We start from the raw sequence: 12086 nt of genomic DNA, 5'->3' as shown, positions 1-12086 counted from the left end.
CCATCAACGTTTATTGTCTAATAAATGGAAGTCCAATATTGTCCTTCCTGCTTCACCTCCCTAAGGCCTTAAATTTTCATTCCAGAGTTATTTCCAGCCTAAATGGGGTGTGGGGGAAAACCTGATCCATGCTCTTCTGGGGGTTATTTGGACTCAGGAAGGTAAGAGGCTCATGACTGATGAACTGCAAAGCAGCAAGGGTGCCAGAAATCACTCCCCTGTGGCTTGGAGCAGGCCCCAAGCTCCAGACACCTTGTAGTCACTGGGTCTATCTTCTGGTATTCTCCTGGTCCAGGCTGATGCTTGAACGAGTCTGTGCTCCTGGACCAGAGCTGATATTGACCACCAGCTTTATCATCACCCTCCTCACCATTACCTCCTTCTTCATCACCACCAGTACTATCAACACCACCATTACCACTATCGCCCCCTCTGCCATCACCACCACCATTACCATTGCTGTCATCACCCACACAAGTAGTATACCACAGTCACTGTCACCGTCAACAACACTGTTCCATCACTAATGTCAGAGGTTTCCAGTTACACTTCAACAACTATTTCTCCTTCTTCCTCAGCAGTAAGACCACAACTTTTTGTTGGAAAAATTGTCCCCCAGTTAAAAGACTATAGTTCCAGGCACCTTGAAGCTAGTTAGATGTGACTATGCAAGTGAACGTGTTGGATGAAATTACGGGAAGTGCCCATAAAGGGAAGGGGCACCCTTATTTATCTTTTGCCTCCATCTGCTACCTGATGTGATGGCTGGTACCCTAGCAGCTATTTTGTACCACAAGAATGAGGACTACACCCTGGGGAAGGCAATATGGGAGGCTGGAAGGAGTGTTGGTTTTCTATAACTGTGGAGAAAACATTCAGTCTCTGGACTGCTATGTCTGGACTTTCTTTTATGAAAGAAAAAAAAATGAACTTCTACTTCTGTATCATTTAAGAGATTATTGTTTTGGGCATTCTGATACATACAGCTAAACCTAATCCTAATTAGTACACATCATCTCATATCAGTTTGCATTAAATAGTTCAGGCCAATGATCTGTATATGGAGGATGGGGTGGGGGGTGAGGGAGCTAGGCCATGAGGGGTGGGGCAAAGAGAGAGAAGGAGAGAGGAAGAAAGAGGGAGAGAGGAGGAAGAGAGGGAAGGAGGGAGGGAGGGAGGGAGACTGAGTGAATTCCCGGACACGGGACTGATTCCTACCCTTGGGAAGTAGCCATTCTAAGGCAGACAGTAGCAAGGATAGGCATTCAGCACCATGGACAGATCACGGAACTCAGTAATGAGGGGACAGAGCAGGAAAAGATGAGAAGAGTTTTGTGGTGGTGGTAATGGCTGTTTTCCCTCAAGGTATATTCATTAACACCCACTCTGCACCAGGCACTGTGCCACGAACGGTTCCAGGACAAACTTCCACCAAGGCCACATTTAGCTCCCCAGACCAGAGCAAGTAAATCAACACGGGAAGGCTTGCTAAAGAAGGAAGAACTGAGAAACCAGTTGAGGGGTGGAACAAGAAGACTGCATGACAGGATGGACAGATACTGAAGGATCGGGGACCCTCGAGCAGGGGGTTCCAGGTTGGAAGAGAGTGAGTGGGTCAATTGTTCTGTGAATTAAAGGAGAATTCAGTATTGGGTTAGAGTTAAAGAAGTGAGTTCTCAGGACTCTTCGATTCCTAGGGTACTGCATCAAAGATTCCAGTTTCTGGTCTGAGAAATCTATGATACTGTGATTGAGGGGTATGTGGAATCTATGATTAAGATTCTACAATTCTAATTCTAAGGCTCTGAGTCAGTTATCTACTGCTGTGTAACAAACCACCCCCCAAAACTTAATGGCTTAAAACAGCAACCACTTTATCTGTTCACAATTCTGTGAGTCAGCAATTTGGGCTCGGGCCAGCTAGTTCTCTTGGTCTCATCTAGGGTCACTCAGGCAGCTGGAATCAGCTGGAAGATCATCTGGGAGCTGGTTGGTCTAGAGGGCTTCAGCAGGATGGCTCATTACTGGTCTCTTCCTCTAAGAGGCTTACTTTGGTTTCTATACATGGACATCTCAGGGGAGCAGGAAGAGGGGAGCCCCCAGGCACAATCACTTTTTAACCCTCTGCTTGCATTACATTTGCTGATGTCTCCATAGCCAAAGGAATTCACATGGCTAAACCAAAGTCAGTGTGGGAAGGGACAGCATAAAAGTGTGGATACCGATAGGCAGGTTTCACTGGGGAACATTAATATAACAACCTACCGCAGGCTCTAAGTGCTTCACCACCATTCATATTACCAACACCATGTCTTATGCTCTGATTCAAACAGACCATGGCTCTATGGCTCTCGGAGTCTGTGGTTCTTAGAATTCAACGTTTTGATTCTAAGATTCTGTAATTTTAGAAGTAGAAGGCTTGGTACAGCTCAAGAGGCTCATGAGGACCCAAGAGAATGCTAGGGAAGTTGAGCAAAGTAAGGTCACTCCCAGACCAAGCAGGAACCCACATGCCTCTTCCATTCCCGTCCCTCAGCCCCCAATTTCCTGCTAGAGCAGGCAGTGGGATGAAATGGAAATCAGAAATCCTAGATTATAGACCTTGTTCCATCATTAGTCTGAGGTGACCCCAAGCACAGCTCTTAACCTCCCAGTGTTCTCATATAACCAACGGAGATATCAATCCCTGTCTTCCAAACGACACAGAACCGTGGTGAAGCCAGGAGAACTGGGCCCACTGACTTCCATTATCAGAAGCCTGACCCTGACACAGCTTAGGAAGAGGGTTTTGCTCCCAACTTCTCAAATTATATCTGTAGCTGCTGAGACCCTGAGTTTTAAGGAAGCCAAGCTTTAAATATGTTATTGCCCTTTGTCTGTCCTAACCTCTACCTGCAAAAGAAAGGAAGGGGGTTGGGGAGGAGGGGAAAAAAGAATCCAGCTCTGCTCCTTTCCCTTTCCCCCACCCACTCTTGTCCCTGACTTACACTGGAATCCTGGGGCCAGACCCTGCCTGGCCTTGAGTCTCAGTCTGCTCTGCCCGTCAGCTTCCCCAAGAAGAGGATGGAGGCAAAAAGTAGCTCCATGAGAGGAGACCTAGACCTAGACCAGGACAGCAGCTCATGAAATGTAACAGCTAGAGGGACTAGTGGCAACCCAGAGGCTGAACCACCTTGTAGCACAGGTGAGGAAATAGAAGCCCAGAGAGGGATAGGGACCTGATCAAAGTCCCACAGCCAGCCAGCAGCAGACGAAGACCAAAAGCCAGATGGGGTCATCCTCTTTTCTAAACTTCAGTTTCCAATTCTAAACTGGGGATAACAAACCCAACCTGGGGCACCACTTAGAAACTGTAAAGCACAGTGCAAAGGTAGTAAGAAATCAGTATTTTTCCCCATGGCCTGGAAGTCTGGGTGGAGGAGGGTGGGTTGAGGCGCAGGCAGGAGCACTTATGACTTTCAGAGGATTCATCCAACTCATTTATTCTAGCCTTTCCCCAGAGGCCCAGGCCACAGAGTGGAGGAGGAGGGTATTAAATATCGGAGAGTTATTTAAAAGCTGGTTGCCCGCCCCTCAGAAGCAGAGTGTGGCCTCTGCTGACTCAATGGAGAAAATGAATCTTGGGTCTATGGATTTTCCTGTGTCTCATGGCAGTGGGGGGAGGGGGGAATGAGAAATGGGAACAGCAAAGCCTGCAGTGGAGTTTTCCCCTCCCCACCAGCACAGACACTACGCAAGAGAACCTGGGGCCTCCCCCACTACCTAATGACTGAGCTTCATCATGTCATGCCTGCCGGGCTGCTCCTCCACTTGTCTCAGAGAAAGGGGGGGGCAGAGGGAAAGGGAGGCCAGCGTGAGGGCCGCCAGGATAAAGGGAGCCTGGATTGCAGGGTGCTACAGCATCAGACTTAGGAGGACCCCCAGACTATCCTACCACTGCTTTATAATTGGGGGGCGCAAGTTCAAGGTCACATGTTAAAAAGGTGGGGGCACCAACTTGGGCAAGTCACAGCATTACCTTCCCCTCCATGACCCTCATCCCTAAAAGGCCAAGGGGCACAGGATTCAAAAGCCCTCCGAGATTAGCCCGTGCACACACACACCTTTGAAGAGAGGGAAACAGAGCTGGAAAGGCAGACTTGTCTACAGGCTCCAGTAACATTGAGTTGCCCCTAATGGACAGAATGGAGCTGGAGGCAGATGGGGAAGGGCTACCTGCTGGGTGACCTCAGGGAAGTTGAAAACCTCTCCAGGCTCCCTACCAAGGCTTAGTGGAGCTTATAAAGGGTAGGGCCTTTTCAGGGAGAAAAGGGTATAGGAGGTTTAGGGGAGGGAACAGCTCCTTGAAAGGCTGAGAGGGGCTCTGGGACCTAGTGGGGTAATAAACTCAAGAACTGGGGCCCAGCGTGGCTGACACGGGGGATTCTCAACCTGGCACAGGGCAGACAGGATCATTCTGCCTGGGTGGGGCTGGGGTGATTCATTTGCTGAGTCCTAAGGAAACCCTGAGTGCCTGTGCTCTTTGCCCACAAGCGCCCCTGGGATCTGACCCAGTCACACTCCCTAGAGAGATAACCTAGGATGGGGAGGGCTGCAGCAAAGGAGATGAGCAGGAAACCTGAGCTCCTGTCAGGCGGGTCCCAGTTAGCTGTGCAACCTTGAGGAAAGCACTTGACCTTTCTAGGAGGCCGTCTCCTGGTGTAAAATGTAGATGGAGGATTTCACCTAGCTTGCTTCACAAGGGTGGATCGAGCCAGAGATTTTTAAATCATTATTTCATTTTGTAAATGTTCCCTGGTGCCTTCCCTCTGAGCTGTGGGCTGACAAGACAAGAAATCAGACAGTTCTGAGCCCCAACTGCTGACAGTCAGGGGGCTCAGGAGAGCTCTAGCCCTCTGATCACTCAGTGAAGTTCAAAAGAGAGAGAAGGAAGCCATGAAGGCTTCCTGGAGGGGACCGAACTCAAGCTGAGCCCTGAGGGACAGTAGGCTGGACTGGAGAAATAGAATGAAGGGGAGAGAGCACCTCAGGTGGGGCAAACAGCGAGCAATCCACTCGATGCATCAGAGAATAAACACACAGCCTCAGACACAACTGGACATACATTTATTGAACACCTACTGCATACTGAACACTGACAACCCCAAGACGGAGAGGGCTATTCCTCCAGAGAACAGAGAGCCCCAAATGGCTCACAGACTTGGTTCTGGGGGAACCTGGACAGAGAAAAGGAACAGCTGAACAAAGAGGAGGGTGGGGAGAAGGCAGGGTAGAGGCATATACGGAGACAGCAAGTGGAGACTCACTCCTTTTACTATCTACCAAGAATTTGAGGTATTGGGAGATGAAGGAACATGCAACAGAGCAAAACGACATGGGAACTAATTAGTCCCAGAAAAGGGCAATGCCTCATCTAGAGTCACATGGATGCTAGGTGGCCAGACCCTAATGATATGGCTTTTCTTGTTTCAAAACCTTTTCCCTTCACGTTATCACAATAGCTCTGAAAGGACCAGGAATGACAGGAATTCAAAAGCCCACCTACTTTGCAGAAGTAGAAGCTGACAGCCCAGAGGTGGAAAGAGGTCCAAGGTGACACCAGACACACCCTGGCATCTGTTCTTGGCCTCAGGTTCCTGGGGTCAGGATGAAATTTCCCTGTGGTGCTGGCCCCTCTCAGATGCAGCTACTACCTTGGACAAAGCCCTGGGCAAGGACCCTGGGGCCAGGTTTCTAGGCAAAGCCCTGAGGACCACAGGCTTTGTGGCAAGTCCCTGGCCCTCTGGCCTCACCTCCCCATTTATAAAACACAGTCATTACCTTGTTCTCTGCCACCTGATGGTCCTAGGTTCCCTCTGGTCCGCCTTTCCCCAACTGAGGTGTCTAGCACCTGCACACACACCCCAACCCCCTACCACCAAAGCTGCCTGCTACTCAGCAGGCATCAGCCCATCAGAAACCAGCCGCCATGGGACCTGGGGAGGGAGATCTGGCCTTGGGAGTTGGTCTGTGATTTCTTAGTGGCTGGAGGCAGAAGGGGCTCTATGCAGCAGGACAGAAAAGCAAAGACCTTTTCATTCATTCATTCATTTACCAACATTTACTGCACAGTCTCCTGTGCTAGTCCCTGTACTGGAAACACAATAGTGAAGAAGAGCCAGCGTCTCCCACTGGGGGGACATGTCGTGGCTGGGGCTTGGAGCTGACGTGGACCTGGACTGGGGTGAGTGCAAGAGCTGAGGGCTCAGCCTCAGTGGCATCTGTTTGAGCTCTTGTGCCCATATGAGAAAAGACACCACACCCTGTTAATTCCACAGACCGAGGGCAGGCGTGGGCTCAGGGTGTGTTGGCCGACCTCTGGATACATGTGCTTGCACGCATGAGTCTGTAAGCTTGCCCCTCTGAGAACACACCCAGGCACTTGCATGGCCCCAGAGGTAGGAAGGTTCAAATATGTATGTGCTTATGAATCTACGGACACATGCCAGGATGCACTCAAATCTCTGCTTCTATGTGCACGCGTACGAATGAGCCTGCGTGTACTTGCAAGAGGCACATCTGAGGCTGCCTGGAACTGTGCACAAGCTTATGCAAGCCTTCCTATGCATGTGTATGCACACCCAAGTGAGCATGAGTGTGTGTGTGTGTGTGCGCTTACGCGTGAACACACCTAGGTCTGTTAACGTCTAAGCTTGCTTCTATGTGTACACGTGCATGTACAATCGCACATGTACATCTGTACAGACATGGCCAACGTGCCTGTGCAAGTTACTATTCTCATCTGCCAATACTTGGGAGTGACAATGGGGACGGGGAGAGAAAGGGGAAGGGGAAGGGGAGGCCACCCTCCCACCCCCAGCATCAACAGCCCTGGGCCTTAACAATGGTCCTTGTCTGAGACCCAGGCCACTGCAGGGTCTACATCTTTTCCTACCTCTTCTCCTTAAGTGGTGTTGACCTGTTGGTTGATCAGTTAAATATAACCTCAGGGAAGGAGTCAACCCAACAATCCCTAATTCAGGTGAAAGAGAATGACTCTTAGGTTGGGGGGAGCCTCTATCCCAACCAGCTCTGCTGATACCAGAAGGGCTTTTGGATCAAGTGTCAGCCTCTCCAGCCTGAATAATTCATGCCAAGGCAAGGAGTGCTCCCTTCTCAGGAGTCTGTCCCTTTAAATCAGGTCTGGAGCTTCCCAGTTCTGGGAAAAAAAAAAAAAAAATCCAGAACAAAACAAACCTATAAACAGCTCAGCCCTGGCCCCTTCTGAGACCCCCACTCCCTGCTGCAAAATCTGCTCCCGGTCTCACAAACCCTCCTAACCCATTCAACATTTACAGGTGAGGTACCCTGGAGGGGAGGAGGGGCAGCTGATGGTATCCAACAACCCTAAGGTCCTGAGACCCAGAACAGCCTAGCAGGGGTACCAAGGTGCTGGGGCAGGGAGGGGACAGCAAAGAGCTGAATCACCACACCCACTGGGTCCCCGGGCCTAGGAGAGTGCTTGGGGGAAGAGTCCAGCCTGGTGGAGGAAATCAGATGGAAGAACTCCCGGCAGAGCAGCCAGTGACTTGGGGGGAGGAGGGGTGGAAGGAGGAGGGGATGTCGCTGACTTCCTCGGGGTGGATGGGGTGGGGTGGAGAAGACGTTGGTCTCCTGGGACTCGCAGGGTTGTTGACCGAGCCAGGCCTGATGTAACTGGGGTGGCAGAGGAGGGGGCTGAGGCTGGGGATTTCCCTCACTCCTAGCACAGCCCTCTCCTTGATCTCAAGGATAAGGTAGAGGCTGAAAAATGAGGAACTTTCCCAGCCCACCCCTCATCCTTGCCTGCGCTGGTAGGAGGAGCCCTAAAGTCCTTCCCCCAAATTCTCGGCCGGCCGGTGATGCTGACCCACCTGCCTGCTCTCCCTAGCCCGGCCCCACCCCACCCCACACATCCCAGAGAGGGAGGGGGAAGGTACCAGCCTAAGCGCGGGGGCTAGGGGAGAGATGAGGGGGAAATAAGTCAGAACCTCGGAGAGCCAAACTTCTCAGCAGTCCGGGAGCCCAGAGGGGGTAAGAGAAAGAGCAGCAGCCGAAAGCCCTGGTTCTCGGGAGCCTCCCACCCCGCCTCTCCGCAAGGAGGGCGCGGAGACACCGCCGGGGGCGGAGGAGGAGGCCGGGAGGCGGGGAGGGGGGAGGCAAACCCTGCCCACTCGGCTCCGAGCCCAGAACGGCCGCAGAAGTCGGAGGCCGGTGCGCAGGGCGAAGAGGGCACCGGGGGCGGGGGGCTCCGCTCCCCGCCTGACCCCTCTCGCCCCAGCCAGGAAAGTGAAGGCTCCTCGGACTATAGAGCCAGCGGAAGGACCGACCACAACTGCCGGGCGCTCCCGATCGAAGACTTGCCCCACCCGCCCCCCTCCCCGCCCCCACGGGGCTCCGAACTCACTGGTGAGCGCGGCGGCCCGGGCGCTGGATGCGGGGGCAGCCGTGATGGCCCCGCGCGCGGGACAGCCGGAGCACAGGGGCCCGCTGCTGCCGGGGCTGCTGCTCCTGGCGGCGGCGCTGAGCCGACCCGCCGCACCCTGTCCCTTCCAGTGCTACTGCTTCGGCGGCCCTAAGCTGATGTTGCGCTGCGCGTCGGGCGCCGAGCTCCGGCAGCCGCCGCGGGACGTGCCACCCGACGCGCGCAATCTCACCATCGTGGGCGCCAACCTGACTGTGCTGCGCGCGGCCGCCTTCGCCGGCGGGGACGCGGACGAGGAGGAGGCGGAGGCGGAGGCGGCGGGCGGCGTGCGCCTGCCGCTCCTGACCGCTCTGCGCCTCACGCACAACAACATCGAGATGGTGGAAGACGGCGCCTTCGACGGGCTGCCCAGCCTGGCGGCGCTCGACCTGAGCCACAACCCGCTGCGCGCCCTGGGCGGCGACGCTTTCCGCGGGCTGCCCGCGCTGCGCTCCCTGCAGCTCAACCACGCGCTGGCGCGGGGCGGCCCCGCGCTTCTGGCCGCGCTGGACGCCGCGCTCGCCCCGCTCGACGAGCTGCGCCTCCTGGGCCTGTCGGGCAACGCGCTTAGCCACCTGCCGTCCGCCGCGCTGCGCCGTCCGCGCCTGGAGCAGCTGGACGCGCGCCTCAACGCGCTGGCCGGCCTGGGCCCCGACGAGCTGCGCGCGCTGGAGCGCGATGGCGGCCTCCCCACGCCGCGCCTGCTGCTCGCCGACAACCCCCTGCGTTGCGGCTGCGCTGCGCGCCCCCTGCTGGCCTGGATGCGCAACGCCACGGAGCGCGTACCCGACGCGCGGCGCCTGCGCTGCGCCTCCCCGCGGGCGCTGTACGACCGACCTTTCCTGGACCTGGACGAGGCGGGGCTGCGCTGCGCCGAAGGCGACGCCGACGGTCGCGGGGAAGAAGTGGAACTTGACGGCCCGGAGCTGGAAGCGTCCTACGTCTTCTTCGGGCTGGTTCTGGCGCTCATCGGCCTCATCTTCCTAATGGTGCTCTACCTAAACCGCCGTGGCATCCAGCGCTGGATGCGCAACTTGCGCGAGGCCTGCCGGGACCAGATGGAGGGCTACCACTACCGCTACGAGCAGGACGCAGACCCGCGCCGCGCGCCCGCCTCGGCCGCCCCCGCCGGTTCTGGGGCCACTTCCCCCGGTTCGGGCCTCTGAGCTTCGCTTGTTGGGACTTGGGGGCTACCCCTGCCAGCTGATGACCTGTCCCGAGGCCGTGGGTATGAGACTCCCGCGAGCTTGGGGCTTTGAGACCTACGCCTGACCGATCTGAGACCTTTGGATTATGGCATCTCCCCTACCTGGAGGCCCCAAGCTGTACCCCCCTGCCCAGCCTCTGAGAGCTGTCACCATCAAAGACCCAGAGACACTCTCTTCTGATTCCAGAAACCCCATCCACCCATCCCAAGCTCTGACAGCCCTCCTGAACCACCAGAAGCCCCCTCCCCCTTTCAGCACTCACCCAGAGACCCTGTCCTTCAATCCGAAGGCCCTGGGACTGCTTCCACTACCCTGTGCTTTGAACCCAGACCTCTCAGCAGGAAACAACCCCTAGACTACACTCCAGCTTGCAGCCCTCAGCTCCCTTCGAGGGCTCAGGGACCCTCACATCCCATTCTGGTCTCAGAAGCAGAGCAACCCCACCAGGAGGTTTCTGTGGACTTTGAGCCTTTCTTCTCGTTTGGGAGCTCTTAACTCTCCATCCTGCATAGAACCTACATCCGGGGAGTCTGAGGGTTGGGCACCCTCCCCCAATCTGAGGATGTATTTCATACCACCCACCACCCCAGCTCTTGCTCAGGCCCCTCCCTTCCTTGGCCCAGGCTTGGGGTTCAGCTCTTCTCTATCTCCCCCATCCGAGGGACAGGCACACCCCTTTATAGCCTTAGCGTGGAGCTGATCCTCAGCCTTTCCCACTTTTGGCTCTGATACCCTAATACTCAGTCCTTGTCCCCAATCTCAAACTCTCAGCTCTTCACCCCGATCTGAGTTTCTTCCCCCTGCCCAAGTCTTAGGCTCTCAATTCCTCCTACATCCGTCGCTTGCACTCAGTACCCACACTGCCACTCACTGGCTCAGGGTCCAGTGAGGAATCCATCCCTGGGATATGCCCAGCCCCCTTTCCTCTTAAGGATGAGCTCTCTAGCCCTGCAAAACAGGCACAGATGCGAAGCACCCCGCAGCCATACTAGCAGATCCCCATGGGAGATCCTGGAGGAGAGAGTCCTGGGGGTGCAAAGTAGATGGTCTGGCCTCACAACCAGGGTCACCTGACCATTGTGCCACAGAGAGGGGTGGGGGAGGGGCTCTGAAGGGCTGGGAGCTGCTGGCCACATTCTCTTTCCCACCCATGTGACTCTTCTCCCTTGGAGAGTCCTCTCTGCCACCTCCCCACCGCTGTCCCCCCGTATGCCTTCTGGGAGAGGAAGGGAAAAGCCCTCCGGTCCAGGGTCAGAGCCTCAGCGCCCTGCCTTCTTCATGATCCCAAAGCACAACTGGTGAGTGGGAGGGGGCCGCCTCTCCCTGACTCCCACCCCCTGGGTCAGGCAGAATGGCTGGCCTGTGCTGCTTCTGCACACAGGAAGTGACCCTCCTTCAACATATTGCCGGAGGCCTGCCTTCCCACCCCACCCTGGAAATCTGGATCTCCCTTGGGCAGTTTTCTATAAAGTCTGCAATAATCTCAGATACTCTGCTCTTGTAAACGGTGCCATGTCATTCCTGCTGACCTTGGGTCATTAAAGGGGGTGGGAGGGGACACTTAGAGCAGTTTAGACCTTCCTGAGGTGAAGCAGGGACTCTTGATGTCTTCTCCCGGACTGTGGGAGAAGAAAAGGGCTCTGACTGTACATAGTAAGCTTGAGGCTAGACACATGGAGGGACTTCCCATTGGGATGGCATTGCTCTCTAAACCAGTTCGCTTTTTATGCTGAGACAGTGTTATCCGCAGCCAGGGTAGGGTCCTGCACTTCCTCTACATCCTCTTACCCTTCGGTTCCTCATCACTGCGGTGGGGTGGAGGGTCATGGGGGAGATGTAGTTGGACTGACAGACACTAGCATCAGATGAGGCTATCAGGGAACAAATCCAGCTGCAGACAATCAGAGGCAGTTAATTCAGACAGAAAAGAGGAGGAATCATTATTTGCTGCTTTGACATCGTCCCCTCTGTTGAACTACCTGGTACTCCCTTATGTCCTGTGTCACGCCACGCTCTCCTGGCTAGAGGGTTAAGACCTGCACCTTGGATATGTAAGAGGCTGAGAAGAGAGGTAACCTAGCAGTGGGGGACGTGGATAAAATAGCCCCTTGAGATATGTGGAACAAGAAGACAGGTGGGTTCTGGGCCAGTAGGGCCAGGATAAGAGGCTGTCTCCTACCTCAAGGTCCCCAGGCTGGATTATTTTACATTCAGGGTCTCAGAGCCCTAGAACCACATGGCAGAAGCCTAGAATTCTGGCATTTTAGAATCTTAGGGTTATGTAATTCTAGAATTTTTTATTTTTTTTTGGTACGCGGGCCTCTCACTGTTGTGGCCCCTCCCGTTGCGGCGCACAGGCTCTGGACGTGCAGGCTCGGCGGCCATGGCTCATGGGC

General features: G+C 55.0%; 1 protein-coding gene across 1 annotated transcript; it reads left to right on the top strand.

Annotated features, from left to right (window-relative positions):
- Positions 1-1711: 1711 nt before the first annotated feature.
- TPBGL (trophoblast glycoprotein like) lies at positions 1712-11171 on the top strand. Its single transcript, XM_029206860.1, has one exon. The coding sequence runs from the start codon at positions 8470-8472 to the stop codon at positions 9646-9648; it is 1179 nt and encodes a 392-aa protein (XP_029062693.1). The 5' UTR covers positions 1712-8469; the 3' UTR covers positions 9649-11171.
- Positions 11172-12086: the final 915 nt, after the last annotated feature.

This window comes from Monodon monoceros, unplaced genomic scaffold (assembly GCF_005190385.1).
Source record: "Monodon monoceros isolate NGI ecotype Baffin Bay Population unplaced genomic scaffold, NGI_Narwhal_1 Super_Scaffold_7, whole genome shotgun sequence".
Lineage (NCBI taxonomy): Eukaryota > Metazoa > Chordata > Mammalia > Artiodactyla > Monodontidae > Monodon > Monodon monoceros.
Note: the sequence above shows the minus strand (reverse complement) of the source record. Positions and strands in the feature narration are given on the sequence as shown.

Coding starts and splice junctions, on each gene's coding strand:
- TPBGL (XM_029206860.1), top strand. CDS start 8,470: ATGGCCCCGCGCGCGGGACAGCCGGAGCACAGGGGCCCGCTGCTGCCG.